Source organism: Ornithorhynchus anatinus, chromosome 16, assembly GCF_004115215.2.
Source record: "Ornithorhynchus anatinus isolate Pmale09 chromosome 16, mOrnAna1.pri.v4, whole genome shotgun sequence".
NCBI classification, from domain to species: domain Eukaryota; kingdom Metazoa; phylum Chordata; class Mammalia; order Monotremata; family Ornithorhynchidae; genus Ornithorhynchus; species Ornithorhynchus anatinus.
Genome location: NC_041743.1, coordinates 24,598,653 through 24,623,816, shown reverse-complemented (window position 1 = coordinate 24,623,816; position 25,164 = coordinate 24,598,653). Strand labels below are relative to the sequence as shown.

At 46.1% G+C, this 25,164-nt stretch overlaps 1 protein-coding gene across 1 annotated transcript in view; it reads left to right on the top strand.

Moving 5' to 3' along the window:
- The window catches only part of GRK5 (G protein-coupled receptor kinase 5), a 263,650-nt gene that overhangs the window by 176,939 nt on the left and 61,547 nt on the right, over positions 1–25,164 (top strand). Inside the window, exons 3-4 of the mRNA XM_029080574.2 lie at positions 1,563–1,675; positions 9,648–9,725. Coding sequence (XP_028936407.1) covers positions 1,563–1,675; positions 9,648–9,725 — 191 coding nt within the window. The remainder of the gene's footprint in view (positions 1–1,562; positions 1,676–9,647; positions 9,726–25,164) is intronic.

Here is a 25,164-nt window from a genome sequence, read left to right as displayed (position 1 = left end):
CTTCAGGATGCCCTGGCCAGGATTAGATGGGAAATGTTTCCTGGAGGATATAGCTTCAGGGCTTTGAAAGGGAGGAAGGATGTGGTTTGGAGGATCTGAGACGGGAGAGTTCCCTCCAGAGGAGGGTTATGCCTAAAGGGTTAGAGATGGGAAAATCAAGGGAAAGTTCAGCTCGGAGGTTATCTTGGAAGAGAGAACAGGCTTAGGAGTAATGGAAGGAGAGTGCAGAAAGATAAGAAAGAGAAAAGTGATTGAGAATCTTGAAACAAATCAATCAATGATATTAGAGAAGCAGCGTGGCTCAGTGGGAAAAGCCCGGGCTTGGGAGCCAGATGTCACGGGTTCGAATCGTGGCTCTGCCACTTGTCAGCTGTGTGACTGTGGGCAAGTCACTTCACTTCTCTGGGCCTAAGTTACCTATTCTGTAAAATGGGGATGAAGCCTGTGAGCCTCACGTGGGACAACCTGATTACCTTGTATCTACCCCAGCACTTAGAATAGTGCTCTGCACCTAGTAAGCACGTAACAAATACCAACATTATTATTATTATTATTATTTATTGAGTGCTTACTGTATGCAGAGCCCTGTACAAAGTGCTTGGGAGGGTACAATGCAACGCAGTTGGTAGAAATGTTCCCTGTCCACAATGAGCTTACAGTCTAGAGGCAAATGATCAGAAGTCTCGGTTTGAGGCAGAGAGAAATGGGTAGCTAGTGGAGGTTTTTGAGGAGGGAGTTATGCACTTAAAGTGGCATTTTGTAAGCTCTCAATAAATAAGATTGATTTTAGAAAGTGTCTGAAAACTCCTCGAGGGCAGAGAACATGTGTACTAATCTTCTTGTCCTCTCCCAAGAGCTTAGTACTTACTATGCACATACAAAATGCCACTGATTAATTGATTTGGAGGATGTGGTGAGAGGCCACACACAGTAAGAGTGCAATAAATACGATTGAATGAAGAAGGAGCAAAGTCCTGGAGGGTCCTGGGCCCCCCCCTCAATGAAACACTCTTCAAATAAGAAGGGAGGGGGCAGTCAGATTTTTCCCAGCTTCAGGATAGCAGTTTGTAGCCAGATCTGTATGGGTGAATATAATCACACCGTCAAAAATGTCTGTCGTATATATCTGAGTAGAACTAATGTATTTATGTCTGTCTCCCCCTCTACACCGTGAGCTCGTTGTGGACAGGAGTGTGTCTGTTATTATATTGTACTCCCCCAAGTGCTTAGTACAGTAACACATTCCCTGCCCACGAGTTTACAATCAGTTTTGCATTTCCAAATTCCCTAACAATGTTCTAGCCAAATCGCAAAATGAAAATGTGAACTGTGGCCCGAGTGTACCCACTGAGTGGGTGAAGATTCGACTGCCCATCATTATTAATGTGCCCTATGAAACGCTACAGATGGTTACCGCAGGGTCTTTGTTTTGGCCACACCGTTTCGGGTTGACTTGGGGAACAAGTTTGGGGTTTGTTGCCTGTCTAAAACTTGCACTCTACACGGCACTGTGTCAAAAAGACCCTCCCATTTTCACTTCCCTTTTCTTTTATTACCTCCAGACAGTGATTACTGCAGTTTATGTGACAAGCAGCCAATTGGAAGGCTTCTTTTCCGACAGTTCTGTGAAACTCGACCCGAACTTGAGTGCTGTATTAGGTTCCTTGATTCAGTGGTAAGTTGATTCTTCTGTTTCCAGACTTATATTGCACTTTTGTCCTTTTGAGATGAATGCAAAAACCCCGAGGCCAGAAGGCCACATATAAATCATTATTTCTTAAAATAGTGCATAGATTCTGCGTAGCTTCTGAAACACTTGCTTTCATACGGAAGGCACTGCGGAATATTGTGTCTGGCCCCATTAATAACCGTGTGCCATCCGAATCGTTGACTCTCAAATTTTGTGATTCCTCACGGGATGAGCTCCCTAATAAGATCTTTCTTTCGTTTCTTTATTTTGCTAATATGTTCATTTATAATCGAAAATGGAAGGGAAAATTAAGGAAAATCCAGCCCCGTCTAACTCAGCAAGAGCCTAGACGCTTCAGGAGAGATTGCTAACGACACATAAAGAACCTGTAATTTTGTCACATCCAATTTAAAGTGTGAGCTCCACGTGGGAACAGGGACTGTGTCCAACCTGATGAACTTGTTTCTACCCCAGTGCTTGGAATGGTGCTTGACACATGGAAAGCACGCAACAAGTACCGTTATTATTATCAGGAGGAAACTAAGAGTTAGGAGAGAGGATCCCTTGCGAACTAAGTAGTTTATGATATAGTGGACTAAAATAGTAGGTTCAGCAACCTTCAGCAAGTAGGTTGAAGCAATGAGAGTGCAGATGTCCACGTAAGTGACGTGGAGGTGGCGGACTTGGTGAGTACCCTAGTATTTAGAGGATGTGAAAGTGTTGGATTGGAAGTAGGAGGGAAATAAGGTGAGGGAGAAGAGAGATGAATGAGGAAAGACATCCCAGAGGAAGCATGATTTCCGAAGGGCTTCGAAGACTGGGAGAGCCAGGTGTGAAGGAGGAGAGAGCTTCCGGTGGGAGGGAGGACGTGAAGAAGAGATCGGCAAATGCGAGGCACTGAAAAGCTCGCAAAGGAGGGTGCAAACTGGGGGAAGTTTCACATGATATTAGGTTCAGGACTTGTACTTCCCCGAGCACTTAGTACTGTGCTCTGTACACAGTGAGCGCTCAATAAATACTGCTGAGTGATCAATTTCCAAAAGCAAAAAGAGAAGCAATGTGGCGTAGTGGAAAGAGCACGGGCCTGGGAGCCAGAGGACCCGGTTTCTAATCCCAGCTCAGTCACTTGTCTGCTGTGTGACCTTGCGCAAGTCACGTAATTTTTGTGGGTCTCAGTTACTTCATCTGTAAAATGGGGATGAAATCATCCTCCCTCCAACCTAGACTGTGAGCTGAGCTCCATATAGGATAGTGACTGTGTCCAGCCTGATAAACTTGTATCTACCCCAGAACTGGACACATAATAAGCGCTTAACAAGCAACATTAAACAAAAAAAGGATTTGTAATTCCTTTTTGGATGTGGTCATGTGGGGAAGGGGTTGCCAGGTACATTTCTGGCACTGATAAGAGCAGCAGAAGCCTCCTTACCTTCTCTCTTGGCCATTAAGCTCTGGTTCGGAGGAGAAAAGAAAGCAACGTGGAGTTCTGCCTGGAGGTATTTAAGGGAGAAAGGGAAGTGTGGGCCGGGATCAGCATGTGGAATTTTCCAGCTTGCCTGCCTTATTAAACATATATAGTAAATTAATGAGGTAAAGAAATAAAATAGACATCCATTTTAATTATAGCCATGAAAACCTCCTTCTCTTTGGGGCTTCACCCACAGCTTTAAAAAAAAATTGTTTTCATTACCCAGTATAGACGTATTAAACCACTTTTACACATGCCCGCTAATGATGTGCACACATACACCTAAGCCAACTGACTCCTATTAGCATTTCTGGTCTTCAGTCCCGTCAATTAGCCGAGCCTTTTCTCTGCTCGTTCCTTACGTCAGAGGAGTGTACATTGAAACGCCTCTTTTACGCATGAAGACTTTATTGAGTTTTCCAGCGGAAGCAAAATTTCTCATCTGAAATGCATTTTATTTCCCTACCAGGATTGAAAGTTTGAAGCCCTGAAAGAGGGAATCACTTTCTCATGGTTGGAGCTTTTCCTCAAACAACCAATACAGTTCAGGCTGTAATTCCTTCTCCATGTTGAAATCTAGACCAGTTCATTGAAAGTAATCCATTTTTGCTTTTCATTCTGGGTGTTGACCGGACCCTTCCAAGGGCAGCTTTTCCTGGCAACTTCGAAATTGCTTTTCTAGACCGAAGTTGAGTCCTGTCGTTTCAGTTTTAAATAGGAACATTAGATCTTTTTATGACCAATAATAGTGTTTACATGCCATTAAGCAGGCTGCAAGAATAATTGTCATCAATGTTATTTATAGAGCGCTTACTGTGTGCAGAGCACAATAATAAGCATTTGGGAGGGTAAACTAAAACAGAGTCTGTAGACACGTTCTCGGCCCGCAACGAGCTTACAGTCTAAATGGGGAGACAGACACTAATATAAATGAATAAATTATGGATATGTACATAAGTGCTATGGGGCTGAGAGTAGGATGAATACCAAGTACCCAAAAGGGTACAGCATGACATAGTGGATAGAGCATTCATTCATTCATTCAATAGTATTTATTGAGCGCTTACTATGTGCAGAGCACTGTACTAAGCGCTTGGGATGAACAAGTCGGCAACAGATAGAGACGGTCCCTGCCGTTTGACGGGCTTACGGTCTAATCGGGGGAGACGGACAGACGAGAACGATGGTGATAAACAGAGTCGAGGGGAAGAACATCTCGTAAAAACCGATGGCAACTAAATAGAATCGAGGCGATGTACAGTTCATTAACAAAATAAATAGGGTGATGAAAATATATACAGTTGAGCGGACGAGTACAGTGCTGTGGGGATGGGAAGGGAGAGGTGGAGGAGCAGAGGGAAAAGGGGAAAAAGAGGGTTTAGCTGCGGAGAGGTAAAGGGGGGGTGGCAGAGGGAGTAGAGGGAGAAGAGGAGCTCAGTCTGGGAAGGCCTCTTGGAGGAGGTGAGTTTTAAGTAAGGTTTTGAAGAGGGGAAGAGAATCAGTTTGGCGGAAGTGAGGAGGGAGGGCATTCCGGGACCGCGGGAGGACGCGGCCCGGGGGTCGACGGCGGGATAGGCGAGACCGAGTGACGGCGAGGAGGTGGGCGGCGGAGGAGCGGAGCGTGCGGGGTGGGCGGTAGAAAGAAGGGAGGAGAGGTAGGAAGGGGCAAGGTGATGGAGAGCCTCGAAGCCTAGAGTGAGGAGTTTTTGTTTGGAGCGGAGGTCGACGGGCAACCACTAAAGTTGTTTAAGAAGGGGAGTGACGTGCCCAGATCATTTCTGCAGGAAGATGAGCCGGGCAGCGGAGTGAAGAATAGACCGGAGCGGGGCGAGAGAGGAGGAAGGGAGGTCAGAGAGAAGGCCGACACAGTAGTCTAGCCGGGATATAACGAGAGCCCGTAGCAGTAAGGTAGCCATTTGGGTGGAGAGGAAAGGGCGGATCTTGGCGATGTTGTAGAGGTGAAACCGGCAGGTCTCGGTAACGGATAGGATGTGTGGGGTGAACGAGAGGGACGAGTCAAGGATGACACCGAGATTGCGGGCACGGATTCTGATTCCAGCTCTGCCATTTGTTTGCTGTGTGACCTTGGGCAAGTCACTTAACTTCTCTGGGCCTCATCTGGGTCTCATTTTACCTCATCTGTAAAATGAGGATCAAGACTGTGAGGCCCTCTGTGGGCCAGGGTCCGTGTCCCACCAGTTCATCTTGTATCCACTGTAACGCTTAGTACAGTGCCTGGCACATAATAGTGCTTAGGAAGTCCAAAACAAGTTCCCTCCCTATAAGGAGCTTACACTCCACTGGGCAAATTGACAGAAAAATAATGAAATAATAAATAGATTGTTTAATTGAATATATGTATACATATACATGTATTATATATATATACACACACATACGTCCAAATGCTGAAAATAGGTATAGATACCAAAGTGCAAGAACCAGCCATTGAATCGATGTGACTGCGGATGCTGGAAATTAACTGGGGAAGATTTCTTAGGAACGAAGAATTTCAAGAGGGCTTTGAAGGTGGGGAAGACTGAGGTCTGGAGGATTTGCAGGAAAAGGGAGTCCCAAGTCACGAGAACAGCGTGAACAGTAGGTCATAGGAGAAGTAATATGAAAAATGTAGAGAGCTGGCAGAGAGCCTTGAAGCCAGTGGCAAGGAGAGTTTTTTTCTGATATGAAGGATTCCGGACTGCCATTGGAGTGAAGCGAAGAGGTGTTACTTTGTGACTTTTCAGGAAGATGATCTAACTTGGAATATGGACTGGGGCAGGGAGTGTCTGGAGGCAAGAGTGTTTCCTCGAAGGCCGGAACATATCTTTTATCTTTTTTTATTGTATTCGTTAAGCGCTTACTATGTGTCAGGCACTGTTCTAAGCCCTGGGTTAGATACAAGTCAATCAGGTCCCTCTCCCACTTGGGGCTCGCAATCTAAGTAGAAAGGAGAACGGGTATTGAATCTCCATCGTGCAGTTGAGGAAACTGAGACCCAGAGAAGTGAACTGACTTGCCCATGGTCACAGAGCAGGCACGTGGCAGAGCCAGCATTAGAACCCAGGTCCTCTGGCTCCCAAGCCCTTGCTCTTTCCACTAGGCTATAATAATGATGGCATTTGTTAAGCGCTTATGATGTGCCAAACACTACGCTACGCTACTACGCTGGGGTACATACAAGTTAATCAGGTTGTCCCACGTGGGGCTCTCAGGTCTTTCCCATTTTACGGTTGAGGTAACTGAGGCACAGAGAACTTAAGCGACTTGCCCAAAGTCACACAGCTGACAAGTGGCAGAGGCGGGATTAGAACCCACGACCTCTGACTCCCAAGCCCGTGCTCTTTTCACCAAGCCATGCTGCTTCCCTGTCTCTACTGGACCTGTCCGTGTGTTTTGTACGGTGTGCAGCACACAGTAGATGCTCCATAGATACAACTGATGGATCGATCGATTGTATTGTACTTTCCCAAGCTCTTAATACTGTTCTCTGCACATAGTAAGTGCTCAATAAATACCACTGATTGATGGATTATTGGGGGTCGAGGGGATTTCAGCCTCCCCTGACAGGGTCCTTAGCCAACTGTATTACTGCTCTGTACTGGGTTATATTTATGGAAATGCTGCCTGCATTTGCAATTACAAAAGCCAGAGACTGAAAAGGACTCATTACTTTACTGAATTCTCCTCCCTGCCAGAGCAGAAAGGAATCTCTAGGGAAGGGATGTGTCACGTAAAGTTAGTCACAATCTAAAGAGAATCCAGCCCAGTGTTCTGTGCTCTTTAAGTAAATGCCATCATAATCGAGCTTTACCAATTATATTTCCCCGAGTTTTATATTCATATTTGCCAAAGTCACTTGAGGTGTTTTGTTAAAAAAAAACACAGTATCTCATAAGGCACTTCCAGCAATGATGACAGAAAGCTTTATAATTAGGAGGAATAACCGAAAGAGGAAATATTGGGTGAATCGAGAAGTTTGTTCAACTGAGTTCAGAATTATATTCATACGGTCCTCTCCATGGTGATGTGAATGAGACACTACTATTCTTTGGCAGCTGTGTGCATATAAATAATTGAAGTAGCTTTTTCTTATTAAATGCTTCATGTTTCACTCCTTATTTTAGATTAACATTTTCTTCCAGAGGCAGTTCTCAAATTGATCGTAACTTATAAGTACCGAGATAAGAGAGCCTCGCTCATCTTCTTTAAAATAGCCCACTTTTTTCATTACTTTATTTCTCAGTTCGGTTTGAGGAGGAACACATTATGGAGAGTATGAATGTTCTCGAGTGCCCAAGCTGTTAAGAGTCGATTGTCCGACTGCCAGATAGGATCTAAATGGACCGGAAATTGGATTGAAAAACAAAAAAACCCACCCTTCCAGTATGTTTTACAGGAACTTAATATAGTTCATCTTCAGAAGGCTTGCAAGGGAAGTCCTGCATTGTGTTAACAGATTGTAATCAAAGGGAATAGTTCACATGTGCATTATGGTTTTGTTCCTTTGTGGTCCTTGTCTTGCAACTGTTTACCGAGTTAAAGGTAAATGTCAGTCGAGACTGCTAGGACAGCCCGTTATTTGCTATTTGAGAAACAGCACGGCTTAGTGGATAAAGCGTGGGCCTGGTGTCAGAAGGACCTGTGTTCTAATTCTGGCTCTGCTGTGTGACCTTGGGCAAATCACTTCACTTCTCTGTGCCTCAGTTACCTCATCTGTAAAATGGGGATTAAGACTGTGAGCCCTGTGTGGGTCGTGGGCTGTCCAACCTGATTAGCTTGTTTCTCCCCCATCACTTAGTACAGTGCCTGGCACATAGTAAGCATGTAACAAATACCATTAAAAAAAAAAAAATTAAGTGGGCAACTTTAGACAGTTAATGCCAAGAAGCACCGACATTTCTCCAAGACCAGACTCTTTTAGTTTCAGCTGGGCCTCCTGTGATATTGATCTGGTTTAAATTTGGGATAAAGAAGGGAATTTGCATCTCTCAAATGCTTAGTACAGTGCTTTGCACACAGTAAGCGCTCAATCAGTACGATTGAATGCATGAATCCCTCAGCCAGTACTAAGCATTCAAACCTCCTCTCATTTGCTACATCATCACTTCCCTCCTCATTCACTCAGGGGATTATTCTTAGTGGTGATTGGCCTGAAAGAGATGCTTTGTGTTTCTTTTCTTTTAAATCCTGTATGATTAAAGTTTTAGCGAGTAATTTAGGATGCTAAAAGACCTATTCTGCCTTCCTTTGTTAAACGGATGTGTCACTAGGTGAGAACACTGATATCCAGCATTCTGAATATACCGAGTGTAAAGTCCTCTTGTGTTTCTTTCTTTTCAAGACTCCGCATCTTCACTAGCTATGTGTCTCTTGGAATGCAGAGTACTAACAAAAGCTCAGAATTCATGCTCAATTTAACATTTTTTTTTACATTTCCAAGCTTTTATCTTTTTAAGAAATTCTTCTAAGCCCAATGGGTAAGACCGTGCTTTGGAGACTAAAGAGATGCAAGGTTATCTGGTGTAGGAACAGAGAAATCCACAGGGGCCACTTGGAGAAAAAAATTCAGAATGTCTCATCCACTGAGATCATTTCCTCCTTCTCCTTTCTGAGTAGCTGTGACTAACAAAATAAGTACATAGCCTTGGGTTTTATAACTGTACACAGTTAATCAATCTGCATGTCCAGCATATAGCGATAAATGAAAACCTCAACTCTCCGAACTTTCCGCTTTTAGGGATCTTTTCTGATTTTGCAAGTTGTACGATGGAAGTGAACCTCATTATTAATAATAATGATGATGGTATCTCTTAACCGCTTACTATGTGCCAAGCAGTGTTCTAAGCGCTGGGATAAATACAAGGTAATCAGGTTGTCCCACGTGGGGCTCTCAGTCTGACTCCCCATTTTACCGATGAGGTAACTGAAGCACGGAGAAATTAAGTTAATTGCCCAAAGTCACACAGCTGACAAGTGGCGGAGCCGAGATTAAGACTCACAACCTCTGACTCCCAAGTCCGTGCTCTCTCCACTAAGCCCCGCTACTTCTCTACTTAATAATTGTGGTATTTTTTAAGGGCTACATTCATTCATTCACTCGTATGCTTACCGTGTGCAGAGCACGGTACTAAGTGCTTGGGAAAGTACAATGCAGCAATAAAGAGTGACAACAACAAGCTCACAGTCTGGGGTAGATACAATAAGAGCAAATTGAACACAGTCCCTGTCCCACATGGGGCTCACAGTCAGAGCAGGGAAAGTAAATAGTGTATCTTTCAGAGGCCACTTGTGTATTTAGCCCTAAGATCTATAGACTGAGGGCTACTGGGTACTTATTTGTTCTTGAGACAGGCATTAAGTGCCTCAGTGATTGTCATGTTCCCTCATCCTCCGAATAGAAAGATCAATTAACAAAAGATATGGGACTCTCTAGAAAGGTTGACCGAAATGCGAGCACAGACACTGATGTTTTCTTTGTCTCTCTTCTAGGCAGAGTATGAAATCGCGCCAGATGAAAAGCTGGGAGAGAAAGGGAAGGAAATCATGATGAAATTCCTCAGCCCAGAGGTAAGAAGCCGCCAAAAGAGCATGATCGTAGGAGTGTGCGGCATTGCTGAGCAGAGAGGGGATGTGTATCCATCCGTAAAGCCGTGTTCCCAAAGGCCGAGGGAATAGCCTCTAGGGAGCCAGTTCAGTTTATGTGTGGAAATCAATCGATCAATCAATCAGTGGTATTTATTAAGTGCTTAGTGTGTGCAGAGCACTGTATTAAGCACTTGGGAGAGTCCGAAAACCATCTGGTAACGTGGCTGCCGATTAGACCCTCGATGTGGAAACTACCCCCCCACTAAACTAGGCCTCTCCCTCAGAATTGTTCTCCGGGGTGTGGCGTGAGCAAGTTTTTGAGTTCGGCTGGGCTTGGATTGTGAATGATTTATGGAGCTTAAGAATCCCTACCAACATCCAGCTGATCAGCTGTTCCCTAAAGGGTAATCTTGTCCCCTATCGATCCCGCTGTACTAGTTTATTAAAAAACCAGAAGGAATAAAGGAAGAGCTTCTTCTCCGTAAGGAACCTAAGTCATTGGCAGAGGTTCCCGGAAAGTGGGTGGAATGTCTTGATTGGCGGGCTTCAATAATACAAATAATAATAATAATAATAATGATAATACCCTGAATTAGTTCAGCATTTTATTTTTCCAGTGTTGTCTTCACTGTCTCATTTGGCCTCACAACACCCCTGTGAGTTAGGGTGAGGCAGGTATTGTTATTCTCATTTCACAGAGGAGGAAATTTAAGCCCAGAAAGGTTAAGTGACCGGCCCGAGGTCACCCAGCAGGCAGAGAGCTGGAACTAGAACTCGGGGCCTCTGACTCCCAGACCTGGACTCTGGATGGAAAGGTTTAGACATCATCCTGGCCATGTCCAGGGACAGATGAGGAGCGGGAACGGTATGACTTCCTTTCCAGCTCAGATCCGCCTCAGGCGCTGCCGTTCCAGGATACGAAGCCAGCGGAACCCTCTGCTCCTTTTGTCGAAGGGTCCGGTCGTATTTCTACTGAACCCTTTTATTCAGCCTCCCTTGTTGCGAAGGATTCCTGCACTCGAGAAGAGTAGCTCCCACCAAAGCCTTGAATGTAGCCGGTGATGTTCCCCTCAGCCCAGCTAGGTTGTGTAAGAAGTTGGGGGGCGGGCGGGGCACCTCCTTTTGCTTTTCCATTCGTTCTCTAACCGTGTTTAAACTTTGGGCAGAAACCTTGCCCAACAGGCACTAAGCATGAAGCTTTAAACACATGAGTTTTCATCAGCTTTAAGCTGCTTAAAACCTCATAACAGTAACCCAAGCCTCGAGCCCTCTGCTTAGAATATTTTACCAGCACGGTCTGCCATACCCCCAGGGAGTCTGTATTTCATTTTTTGAGAGTTTTCTTTCTTCTTTTTTTTTTTAAGCGATGCAATATGTTTGGCAGAGTGGCCAGGGGAGGAGAGGTGATCAGAACCTTTTCTTTAGTCAAGCGCTTTCCTACAATAAATTTCATTCTGTGCTTTCGGTTCTTTCAGCAAGGAGCTTGGAACCTGTTTTGGCTTACTGCGTCTGCTCGGTTCCACATGTGTGAAGAAAGGCACAAGGTCACTGATGTGCGGTGTAGTCCAATTACTGCAAATGCCCAATGTAACCCTTTCATTTTGGCTCTTAGCCAAGGAAGTCACTTCCACGGAAACGAAAGCCTCTTGGGTCAGAAACGGTTCTTTCCTTGGAAAATAAAAATCCGACCGTTCCCATTTCCTCGGAGAATGTAGAGAAACCTGAACAAGGCAGGAGAGAGAGAGAGGAGAAGTGCGGGCCGGAGATTGGGCTAGGGAAGCTCTGCTCCAGAGCTTCACTAGAACATCTCACTGAGGATCTGGCTGCGTTCTGGCCCGGAACAAGGTGATTAAGGCAAAATATTAGGTCTGAAAGCCGAACTGACAGATGGTCTGTAGAGACTGGTCGAGACCGCCAAGTCTATTTGGCCCATTGACAGAAGGCAGGCTCAAATTCAAGACCCCTTAAAATGGAAAGTTAGGACTCCTGTCATGCACCCATTTAAAGTAATTGGTTTGGGGAATACTTCCTTCTTGGGAGTGAGAGAATTAAGCGGTTCAGAAACAGCGCTAGTGAGATGACAAAGGATTCCCTTTAGACACAATCTTCCAATGTTCTGGTTATGAGACTCCTCTGATGAAGCCAAAAAGGCTACTATTTAAAATTAAACCATTTCAGCTAAAAGTTTGTCACTAAGAGAAGGTTGTTGTGGTGGTCTTTGTGAACTTACCTCTTAGGTTTTGGAGGATGTACTTGAGCTGGTTGTTTTCTGCCTTTTTTTATATTTATTTAGCACTCACTATGTCTCAGGTACTGTACTAAGTGCCGGGGTAGATACAAGCTAATCAGGTTGGACACAGTCCATGTACCACATGGGGCTCACAGTCTTAATCCCTATTTTACAGATGAAGTAACTGAGGCACAGAGAAGTGAAATAACTTGTCCAAGGTCACACAACAGACAGTGGCAGAGCTGGAATTAGAACTCAGGTCCTTTGGCTCCCAGGCCTGTGCTCTTTCCACTAGGCCACGCTGCTTCTGTACCTTCAAAGAACTGTTGTGGACAGGGAATGTGTCTGTTTGTTGTTATCCTGTAGTCTCCCGAGCGCTTAGTACAGTAAGCACACAGTACTTAGAACAGTCCTGCACACGGTAAGCACTCAATAAATACGATTGAATGAATGAAAGAGCCTGGCTGCGTAGATAAACTGTCGGACAGGGACCATGCAAGGATCTTACAATCCAGAGTGGGAGACAGACATAAATATAAATTAATTACATGTGCGTACATAAGTGCAGTGGAGCTGAGGATGGGGTGAATATCATTTCGTTAAAGGGGACAGATTCAAGTGCCTAGGCAGTGCAGCATGAGAGCGAGAGGACCTGGGTTCTGATTCCAACTCCACCACTTGTCTGCTCTGTGTCCTGGGGTAAGTTACGTAACTCCTCAGTATCTCAGTGACCTCGTCTGTCAAATGGGGACTGAGCCCATGTGGGACATGGACTGTGCCCAATCTGATTAGCTTTTATCTACCCCAGTGCTTAGTAAAGTCCCCGACTTGTAGTAAGCACTTAACAAATATTATTAAAGGAAAAGCCCAGTAGGAAGAGAGTAGGGGAAGAGAGGATTTAGTCGAAGAAGGCCTCTTGGAGGAGACGTGATTTTAATAGGTCTTTGAAGGCGGGGAGAGTGACAGTCTGGCATATATAAAGGCCGGAGAGAGGATGTGGAAAAGGGTTCGGGGACGAGATGAATAGATCGAGGTACAGCGAATGGGTTGACGATGGAGGAATGAAGTGTGCGGACTGGGTTGTAGTAGGAAATCAGCGAGGTAAAGTAGGAGTGGAAGAGCTGATTGAATGCTTTAGTGCCATGGGTAAGGAGCAGATCAGAGAAACATTATGTCGAGGGGACCCTTTAAAAGACCCCTCAGTCTCTGGAAGGTCTTGCCATTGGGCATGATAAGAGGCAGGCCTGTGGGTCTCCTGACCCTTGCAAGAAGGAAATTATGGATATTTAGACCTTTCCTCATTATCAAGAATCAAAAAGGTTGATGACTGGAACATATAGCGCAGAGAAATGAAACGGATGGGAATGGAATGAGATGGACGATTGGATAATCAGTTCCTTCAGAGCCAGGACTCTGTCTTTGACTTCCATTGTTCTCATCCAGCAGTCAGTCAGTCGATCATATTTATTGAGCGCTTACTGTGTGCAGAGCGCTGTACAGAGCGGCTGGGAGAGTACAGTATAACGAGACACACATTGAGCTTGCAGTCTAGCACCTAATTCACTTAGTGCAATATCTAGAGCATTCACTGTACACAGCTGTTTTCATTGAAACAATGAAATCTGATCTAAGTGCTGGCAGCCGGAATCCTACATCTCAGCCGTAGAGCTTCTGGATTATCTCAACCCTGACTGCTGCGGGCTACCATGCCCCCCAAAAGGTGAGATCACCCCATCAGGAACCCTGGGTAGACTCAGTTACCAAGTTGGCTGCAGAGACTTAGCATCTGGCTAAAAAGAAAGGAGCTCAAAGTTTTCATTTTATTCCTGTCACTGACTTGTCTCGTGATAGCATCTTATGGTGATGCTATCATATTCTCAACTTCGAATGGAGACGGCAGTAACTTATCTCATGGAGATAGCAGGAGAGGAATCAGAGAACTAGGGTGAGTATGACTTCTAAATACTTTTACGGTTTGGGAAGCAGCATTCGCCTAGTAGAAAGAGCACGGGTCTGGGGATTGAAGGACCTGGGACAAGTCACTGAACTTCTCTGTGCCTCAGTTATCTCATTTATAAAATGGGGAGCCCCAAGTGGGACATGGACTGGGTCCAACCTGATTAGCTTGCACCTGTCCCAGTGCTTAGTATAGCATGACACATAGGAAACGCTTAACAAATACCATATTAAAAAAAAAGAATGATCAGGCAGGGGAAAAAAAATCCATTAAGGATGATCTAACAGCAGCTGGACAGTGACAGTTCAAAATGTGTCTGTTTATTATTATGTTATACACTCCCAAGTGCTTAGTACGGTGCTCTACGTAGAGTAAGTGCTCAGTAAATAGGATTGAATGAATGAACTGCCGTCCTTTCATTCTGAACGGAAGAGGAACCAGATAAGGTTGCTGTAGGATTGTTGAGCAGTGAATTTCTCATCCAGGATTTTGGGATTCCCCAGATTTTACACTTGCGTGGGCAACTCTGCAGCGTATCCTGCCTAGGCCCCCCTGTCAGAACGTAGTTTCAGTGAATGCAAAAAAATCCTAGACCGGAAGCTTGTTGTTGGCAGGGAACATGCCTGCTAACTCTGTGGGAATGTCCTCTCCCAAGCACTAAGTTCAGTGCTCTACACATAGTAAGGGCTCAGTAAATACCATTGATTGATTGATTAAAGATGTATAACTTTGTCTTCCCTTCCTCAACCCCCCGATTTGATTCCCCTCCTTCCCATTCTCATTTTATCCTTGTGAAAGAATGTTCAGAGAAGCAGCACGGAGTAACGGATAGAGCACGAGCCTGGGAGTCAGAAGGTCATGGGTTCTAATGCCGGCTCCACCACTTGTCTTCTGTGTGACCATGGGCAAATCACTTCACTTCTCTGGGCCTCAGTTACCTTATCTGTAAAATGGGGGTTGAGACTGTGCACCCCACATGGGACAGGGACTGTGTCCAACTTGATTTGCTTGTATCCACCCTAGAGCTTAGTAAGGTACCTGGCACATAGTAAGCACTTAACAAATACCATCATTATCATTATTATTCATTTACCTCAGCTCTGGTTTTTCTCAATTCCTGTCTCTTCTTTGGCTTTCTCTGTTTCTGAATTGTTCCCTTGGCTGTTCTCAGAAAGCCGGTTGCGGTTCATTTCCACCATCAGTGACTATTTATTGAGCACCCACACTGTGTTACACCCTTGGTAGTTCCTCATTTAGCGAATTCCTCTCCCCAGACAATATCTTGAGACCCAGAGGGTGCAATAAAGAAATGAATTGATTGAGATTTAGTTGAATGCTATTTTCCGTTACCTTGGGTTGTTTATCGCTAGACCCAGATGAACAGCGTAAATGTTGCCGAATGATATGTCTCACAGACACCGTTGGTTTCATTAATGAACTGTATAGGAGTCAAAACAGAGCTGGAATCGTCCTTTGAAACAGATTTCTCCTCCTTCTCCTGTCCTCTAGAAATATCCTCAAAATGAAGACCAGTGGGTGAGACACATTATTTTAACTCATTTTCTCTCGGAAGGCACACAGTCATGAATGTTGTGAGTGAAGTGCAGTAATTCCCTTTAGAAATACAAGTTGTCCCTTTGTTTTTATAAACAATGATAGGATAAGGCAGGGAAGTTTATTCTTTCAAAAGGGGAAATTCTGATCAGCCCATGTCTGAGGCCTTCTATTTATACACAAATAAGGTCTGCTCCAAGTTCTTGTTTGGCTCTTTGAGAGATATTCACCTTTTAAAAAAAAACCTTGAATGAAAGGAAATTACAATTGTAAGTTTGTCATTCATTCTACACCCACCTCCCCCAGCTGCCTTCGGCAGGATAGCCATCCAATTGAACCATCCAGTTGCTCGATATTTTCGGTCCTGTGCTTCTGAAGAGTATTATTTCTCTTGCCACTGAATGAGCTAATTATTCAATATGTCATTTTTTTTTATCTTTGCCCGATTCCATCGTTCTCTCTCTAGGTACTCTTCCCACTTCGCATTTTCTTGCATCTTTTGGAGGAGAAATAGGAAGCGGAGAGGGCGAAGCTTTTCTTGGCTGAAGGTCATTCCTCTGGGTGGGCGGGGTGGAAATCAGCAGAGCTTGCCATTCCGAAAGCCGAATCATTCATTCGCAAGTGGATTAAATGAGGGTGATCTTCTGATTTGCTAATCAGGCTCTGGCTCTCGCTGTTACTCCCCAGCAGAGATGTGCTGTTCAGCTCAGCTGAATCTTAGGGAAGCAGCGTGGCTTCGAGGATCGAGTGCAGGCCTGGGAGTCAGAAGGATCTGGGTTCTCGTCCCGGCTCCGCCACCTGTCTGCTGTGTGACCTTGGGCAAGTCACTGAATCTCTTTGGGCCTCAGTTCCTTCATCTGTAAAAAGGGGATTAAGACTGCATGCCCTATGTGAGACAGGCACTGTGGCCAACCCAATTACCTTTCATCTCCCCCAGCGCTTGGCACAGTGCCTGGCGCATAGTAGATGCTTAAAAAAATACCACAATCATTATTATCATTATCATCAGACTAGTCACAGTGTTTAGCCAAAATGGAGTTCTGATGAAACTGCAGTCAGATAACGTGAGGTCCATGTAGGGGGTCTTTATTTTTGGCCACGGTTCTGGCCCCTGGTCAGGAGATCCAGGCCATTTAGGGGCTTGTGGGCCTAGGTCTCCTTCCGGGAGGGATTCCTGCCAATCTAAGCCCCAAACCCTGCCTTCCCAGAGCTCCAGGGGGTTGAGCATTGATGGAACGTTGGGTCTTACCTTAGTTCTTACTAAACAGCGTGGCTTAGTGGATAAAGCACGGGCCTGGGAATCGGAAGGACCTGGGTTCTGTTCCCAGCTCAGCCACATGTCTGCTGTGTGACCTTGGGCAATTCGATTCACTTCTCTGGGCCTCGGGACCCTCATCTGCAAAATGTGAGTCCCATCAGGGACAGGGACTGCGTCCAACCTGATTAACTTGTATCTACCCCAGTGCTAAGGACAGTGCTTGGCAGAGAGTAAGTGCTTAACAAGTATATTATTAGTATTATGATCTGGATGTTCTTGCCGTACGCCCCTTCTTAGATTGTAAACTCCTGTGAGCAAGTCCTGTCTGCAGTTAAATTGTATTTTGTCTGTTCCTCTGTGCCTAGTACAGTGCCAAGCACATAGTGTACACTCAACAAAAAAGCTGATAGTCGTAATAATAGTGATACTAGGCCTCCAAATGTATTTGAAGATTTTTAGCATCGCCTCGTCTCTGTCAGTTTCTTTCAAAATTCCCGTCACACCCTGGAAGGGGACTTAAGGCCAACAAGGTCCTGTCTTCCTGGAGCCGAGTGAGCAGCTGGACTTAAAGGAAGAGTATAGTTTCCCCTGCGGGGCCTGTTTCTCCTTCCTGCCCTGTTAGTGGGAAAGGAGGAGGGCGGAAGGAGATTCCCCGAGGTAAAGCGAACAGCAGCTGTCCTAGGGAAAAAAATCCAGGGGGAAAAGGGGGAGTTTTCAAAACAAAGTCGCCTTTACCCGCAATTGTAAGCTCATTGTGGGCGGGGACCTTGACTAATAATAATAATAATTATGGTAGTTGTTAAGCGCTTACTATGTGCCAAGCACTGCTCTAAGTGTTGGGATAGATAAAGAGTAATCAGGTTGGACGCAGTCCCTGTCCCACATGGGCTCACAGTCTTAATCCCCATTTTACAGATGAGGTCACTGAGGCCCAGAGAAGTGAAGTGACTTGCCCAAGGTCACATGGCAGACAAGTGGCGGAGCCATGATTAGAACCCACATCCTCTCACTCGTAAACCTATGCTCTCGCCATTAGGCCGTGCTGGTTCCCGACTCTGTCGTATTGTACTCTCCCGAGCGCTTAGTATGGTGCTCTGTACCCAGTAAGCGCTCAATAAATACCATTGCTGATGATGAATTGTATTGAATTATCCCGATCCTCCAAACGAAGGAGGACCAAGGCTAGTTCTGGTGATCTTACAAGTAGATGCAGGAACAGTTGTCATTCGCTAGGTGAGGTAGCCTCTTTTTAGATAACTTAGTGTGGGAGCCCCATTTGGGAGAGGGATTAAATCCAGCCTGATTATCCTGTATCCACCCCAGTGCTTAGTTCAGTGCTTGGTGCATAGTAAGTGCTTAGCAAGTACTACCATTATTATTATTACTATCATTATTATTATCCTTGCCATTAAAACTCGTGAATGGTGTACAGGCATTGGTGTGCTTTGCTTGCCATTGTAAAGGGGTTTCCTCTGAACTTGTTTCTCCGATCTGCATCGTCTTTCATTCCTTTTTCCAGCATCCTACTTTGCAAAATAACATGAGCGTAGAGGCCCGGGCCCTCAAAAAATTCAAGGAGACATATGAAGAGTGTGATGGGCAAGCAAAATAGATGAAAATTAAACAATAAAACCACAGAAGAGGCACGTGTTCGTCTTGCCACTAGTGGCACGTGTTCATCCTAGTGGCCTGGAAGTTGGAAGTACTTGGGTTCTAATCTCAGCTCCGCCACTTTTCCACTGTCTGACCTTGGGCAAGTCACTTCACTTCTCTGTGCCTCAGTGACCTCATCTGTAAAATGGGGATTGAGACCAGAAGCCCCATGTAGGACAGGGATTGGGTGCAACCTGATTTGCCTGTATCCATCCCAGTGCTTAATTCAGTGCCTGGCACACAGTAAGCACTTAACAAATACCACAATTATTATTATTGCTATTATTTTTATCATTAGGGATAATGTAAGATTCTTGAAGCAGAGTGGGAGGTTGGCAAGAAAGGTCCAAGTACCCCGATAGACATTCAGGTACTTTCCGGTGCCTGTGGGGTAACCCCCATTTTTCTAGGTGAGTCCTTTAGTCGTCCTCCCCGAGCTATAGCTCGGGGTTTGGCAAGCAGTGAAGCAGCAGTCGAGACAGTATCTTTCCTGAGAGTTGGGGAGTTTAACGTTTTTTTTAAGCTCCGGGATCTGGCGAGATAGTTATCCATTAGAAATACTATATGTTTTCCAAAAAAAGGAGACCAGTGCAAGACTCCAAAGGGAAGAATATGCCTGGGAATAACCGGTACGCTAAATCCGGCCGGGATTCTCGCCGGCTATCCCACCACTTTTTTCAACGAGTTCATAATATTGTCACCGGCCCATCTCCCTCTAGACTGTAAGCTGCCTCGAGACTGGTCTGTAAGCTTGTTGTGGGCAGGGAATGCATCTGTTTATCATTGTATTGTACTCTCCCGAGCGTTTAGGACAGTGCTCGGCACACAATAAGTGCTCAATAAATACGACCGAATGAAATGCCTTCTGCTGCAGGGAGCCCAGTGGGCCAGAGGCTGTGAATCGCACTCCCCACCTCTGTTTAGACTGCATTCCCCGTCACCCGGCCTCAGCCCCGTTAGGTCTGGCCTGATCTATTTGTGGGCCTGGATAATGGCCTGCCTGGGCTTCTCCCCGCTGCGGCTCCTGGGTCTGTATTCCTCTCCGGTGCGATCACTTTCTCATGATCCTCACCGTAAAAATACGGTTGCGCTTTTCAAGTCCGCCGCGACGGTTTGCTCCTGCCGGTTTCTCTTCTTTGTTTAGCGGGTCTCCTGCCTCCCTCAGAGAGGCTGGAGACGGGGCAGAACCGTGATCCTGGCTCCCCTCATCCCAGAGCGCACTACGTAGGCTTTTCTGAATGTGCTTGGCAGATTTACGATGTGGTCAGCGAGAACTAGACACTCTGATTGGAGCAGCGGAGTCACCACATCAGGATGGTGCGTGTTGATGATGCTCAACACACACATTGAGCGTGTGTCGTTTGACTCGGGCTCCAAAACTCACAGGAGACGTTAGAGATAGCTCTCTAGCGCTCAGGTAATAAATATCCTGTGGAATGAAGACATCACGGGCGAAAAATGTTTTCGGACCAGGATCTTCCAGAAGCCTTTTCTGTCTCAAGGTGGTTTGGAAATCAGGACCCTGTGTTTTTAATGAGGAGGAAACTTGGCGCTCCATCTTCCTGGCTTTAAATTGAAAGAAGGGAAGAAAAAAATGAAGGCAGGTCTACCTAAAGAAAGCGCTTAATCCCCAGCCCAGGCTTTTGCCTCTGAAATAGCTCAGTATCACGTAACCCATCCTCAACCTGGACAGGATTCAACCTCGCCACATCAGAATTGAAATACCCCTACACAGCTTGAGTTTGTCCACCAGTCAAGGCTGAAGAAGAGCAGAATCTGCCTGTGCCGAGAGCAAGAGCACGTCCCCACCGCACACTTCTTCCTCCGCTACATCCTGCCTGTCGCTAGTCTATGTGACCTGGTTGATGAAACACCACTGGTTCATTTGGGAGTCTCTTTTCCAGAGAAAGCGTCGGTTCGGTTCCTGGGTTGTCTGGGGTTTTCCTGTCTCGCTAAGGAGTCGCACGGAACTGTCGGTCTCCGATTAACTCTGTGGGAGCTTGCGAAGTTTCCAGATCTTGAGCAGAGAGTCTTGTGGGGTTTTCCTGAATTCTGACATCTCTCGATTTCAGTAAGGTCTACGTGGGCTCACAGAGCCGGGAGAGAACCGGGACCCAAATCAGAGAAGGCGGGAGTGGTTTTTCCCTCTTGAGAGAACCAGCGATATGTGAAAATAAAACCGCGTTTGTTGCCATAAGGAGTTTCTTTCCATGATGTCATTGGACTTCCATTTTAACGGAGCAAGGGAACTGTAGCTAGCAGGAATTCAGTAAACCAAGTGCTGGGTTAGATACAGATAATCAGGTTGGACACTGTCCTCTCCCAACAGGGAATTCGTTTCATTTCATTTCCATTTTACAGATGGGGAAACCGAGGCTCAGAGAAGTGAAAGACTTGCCCAAAGTCACACGGCAGATAAGTGACGGAGCTGGGAGTAGAACTCAGGTCCTTTTTTTATGGTGTTTGTTAAGTGCTAACTATGTGCTGGGCACTGTACTACGCGCCGGGGTAGATGCAGCATGAGAAGCAGGATGGCATAGTGGATGGAGCGCAAGCCTGGGAGTCAGAACTTGGTGGGTTCTAATCCCGGCTCCATCACTTGTCTGCTGTGTGATCCTGGGCAAGTCACTTCTCTGGACTTCAGTTACCTCATCTGTAAAATGGGGATTAAGACTGTGAGCCCTAGGACCCGTGTCCAACCTGATGAATTTGTATCTACCCCAGCCCTTAGTACAGTGCCTGGCACATAGTAAACACCTAACAGATATCATAAAAAAAAAAGTGGCCAGTTACTGAGTGTGACTCGGCATGCAGGGGAAGGACTTCACAAGGTCCCAACTGGCGCTAAGTTGGCAGGATCCAGGAGTTGTGTAATTGCCATCGGAAGCGGCGGCGCTTTAGAATCCAAGACCCCCAGAGGCCCAGCCCTGGACCTGGGGGATATTTCTGTGAGCCTGCCGCCCCGACTCCCTTCTTTGGTCTTAAAATGTCACCTTTTGAGGTTCTCTACTGCAGAAAGGAAGGACGTCAGCGCATCTGTTCTTCTTTCGTACTTAACTCCGTCTTTACCAACGATGTGCCCGATTTGGTGCCCCGCGTAGAAGAACAGCCCCTCTTAAGGCAGTTTAGGGACTTAACCATAAGGCTATAGGTCAGAGAATGCTCGCTCTGAAGAACTGAAAATATGGAACAAAATTAGGGTAGGAGTTCGGAAGTAGGGTGTTGGTCGAGGGCCTTTGAGGGGGTGGGACCTGCGATAAGGGAATCAAAAGCCCCTAGAAGCGGATGGGAGCTCACGGGACCCATGGGTAACGGCACTTTGGCGGCCGAAGACCCACTGAAATAGAACACTGTACTAAGCGTTTGTGAGAGTACAGTGTAACTGAGTCGGTAGACATGTTCCCTGCCCACAACGGGCTTACAGTCTTGGTGGGCGAGACGGTCATTAATACATATAAATAAATCAGGGATATGTATATAAGTGCTGTGGAGCTGAGGGCGGGCTAAATAAAGGATGCAGAAATGATTGGGGTTTTGGGGGTTGTTTTGAGAAACACAGTTGATCTCTCCTACATATGCATTCATGATCAGCTCAACAGACAGATTGAAGTCATCTTGGGGGGGGGGTTTCCATCAGCTCTTAAAGATTTGGATTGAAAAGGTAGACTAACCCTGCTCTCCCTATTCTACTGCCAGGTTTTAAATCTCATCAAAAGAAATAATGCTTTCCGCTTGCTGTGAGCCAGTGGCTCCCCTTAGACAAGAGAGATCTTCTTTTTGCTAATGGGTATTTGGTACTGATCTACTAAATCAGGATTTAGAGAAGGAGAGAGAGAGAAAGGGAGAGAGAGAAGCTTCTCCACACCCACCTCTCCCCATTCCTATTCTCTGTGGAATCAGAGGAAACGTTCCGGGACTGTCTGAGTGCACGTTGCAGGTTCACCTCATCCGACTCTGGGGAAGGAGCAGGGAAAAATCTAAAAGCACAATCCCCGCTGTTGATTACTTAAAATGTAGCAGCTGCCGGTGATATAGAGCTGCTTTCTCTAGGAAACCTTTCCTCTGAGAAGGAGGCGGGAACTCTAGGGGTCAGGAGGGCGAGCATTTTTATTCCTGCCAACTGGGAGCAAGTTGAGGTTTTCCTGAGCCATGGGCAAACTGGTTCCCTGATCGCAGGGCTGGCCCTGTTTCTCCTTCTAGGGTGGCCTAGTGGAAAGAGCACGGGCCTGGGTGTCAGAGGACCTAGGTTCTGATCCTGGCTCTGCCACTTGCCTGCTGCGTGACCTTGGGCAAGTCTCTTGCCTTTTCTGTGCCTCAGTTGCCTCGTCGTAAAGGGGAGATTCATTGCCTGTTTTCCATCCTTCTTAGACTGTGAGCCCCATGTGGGACAGGGACTCTGTGTAACCTGATTATCTTGTCTTTACTTGCCTTTTACTGCTTAGTGCACTATTTGTCATATAATAAGTGCTTAACAAATGCCATTATCATTATTATTATGATTATTATTATCATTAATAATTCTCCATCAGAAGGCATGCACATGCCAACAGGAGCTGCTTTCTCCAGCTCCTAAAAATATCTGAACGTGACTGTGTACTTAACACTCTTGCAGTTTTACTTTGAGAACTTCAAATAGTGCACAACTTCATATTTCATGACTCACTCTTTTCACCATAATGTGTGTGTGCCTTTTCTTCAAATCCCAATCCCCCGCTTTGCTGGGAATAATTTTCTATTATTAAAATAACAATTCACATGCACATGTTTAACGTTCAAGGAATGAAACCTTCCCTCTCCTTGAAATCAATCCACAGATCATCAGGGGCATCAACCTCCCAGGCTGTCAAACACTACACGGAGCAGAGGAGTGAGTTAGTTACCATTTAACTAGGTAATAATAATAATTGTGGAATTTGTTAAGCGCTTATTGAGTGCTGGGGTGGAGACAAGCAAATCAGGTTGGACACAGTCCCTGTCCCAAGTGGGGCTCATAGTCTCAATCCTCATTCTCCAGATGAGGGAACTGAGGCCCAGAGAAATGAAGTGACTTGCCCAAGGTAACACAGCAGACAAGTGCAGAGCGGGATTAGAACCGGTGACTCCCGAACCTGTGTGACGTTAAACAACTTCCGGGGCTGGCACTTTGTCTCCGGTGACCGCCTCCACTCCTGTAAACCCTTGTCGGGAATCCAGGTCCGATTTCCGAGTGCAGCCGATTTCACTCCAGCTGGATTCTTGGATGACTCCCTAGTGACTCAGGGAAGGAGGGGGCAGCGGGCAACCCTGATCGGGCCAGAACCGGCCTTTCCGGCGGTGTCCTCCGACCCTGGAGGGTGAGATGCCGGCTGCAGTGGGTGATCCCATCCGTAGAGACTGGCTGCAGTTTCAGAGTGAGCAGAGAGGAAGAGGAGCAGGTTGGTCATGACAGCAGGATGGGTCTCTTTTAGGCCAGCGCCTGACTTCCGGTCTCCCCCTCTGACTCCTGGAGACCCAGTGGGTTGGGATCCGGCTTGAAAGAGACCCAAGGGAAAGAGGGGAACCCTCTCCAAATCCCAGAAGCCTCCAGGGACCCATCCTGTCCCACTGGTCCTCCCACTCCCGCCTTGTCATCTCCGGCACCTGCCTCTCTCCAACCTATTCCCTCGGCTCGATTTTTCTATTATTCCATCTACCCACATCATCACGGCTCACCCTCTCTCTGCCGGTAGCCAGTTCTCACCACTCCCCACACATTCTTGTTCTCTCCCCTTTTCCGTACCCACACACGTAACTGTTGTTCGCTCGTGTGACCGTTCCACCCCACCCTCTTAGGTCACTCTCTCTAATCCTCTCTCACCCTCCCCCTTCTCTTTCTCAAGAGTCGTTCTGATCGTCTCTGCCTACCCAGACTTACTGAACGCTGTGCACTAGTTGACCTGAGTTTGGATTTGCGGGGGAGCTCTTTACCTCAGATTTGGATGGAGTGGGGATGAGGAGAGAGGGAGAGCTGACAAGAGTCAAGCTCTGCATCTTGCTCTTGCTCTGCATCAATAAGAATAATAATTGGGGTACTTTTTAAGCACTTACTATGAGTCAAGAACCATGGTACTAAGCAAAGAGGTAGATTTAAGATAATTGGGTCAGACACAATCTCTCAATCCTCTAAGTGGGAGGGAGAAAAGGTGTCGAATCCCCATTTTCCAGATGAGGCTATGGAGGCCCAGAGGAGATAAGTGACTCGTCCAGGATCACACAGCAGGCTGGTGGGCGTGGTGGGATTAGAACCCAGGTCCTCTGACTCTCAGGCCCCTGTTCTTCCCACTGGGCCACCTTGCTTTCCTTGCATCAAAGAATCAGGGAAAATGCAGAGCAAGTTCCCCTTGAAGCAACAGTAACCGGCGGGGCAATTGTTGTCCAGATCGAACCCCTCGAGAATAATCAATTAATCAATCAGTGGGATTTATTGGGCGCATACCATGTGCAGAGCACTGTACTAAGCTCTTGGGAGAGTACAACATGACAGAGTTGGTAGACACGTTCTCTACCCACAACTGGTAGACCCAGCACCGGTCTCCAGACTCACATTAAGAACTGGATTTTTGGACTTTTGCTTTTCCCTTCCCAACATTTTAGTTTTAAACCTTTTGTGTTCCTCTTGCCCTTTTCTGTAAAAGCTAAAACTGAGGCCACGTTGAGAAATTGCAAGTAGTTTACACATGGAATGTCAGCTGCCCACATCTGAAAATATACACATCATTAAGGCATAAGTGCTTACGTCTGGAGATAGAGG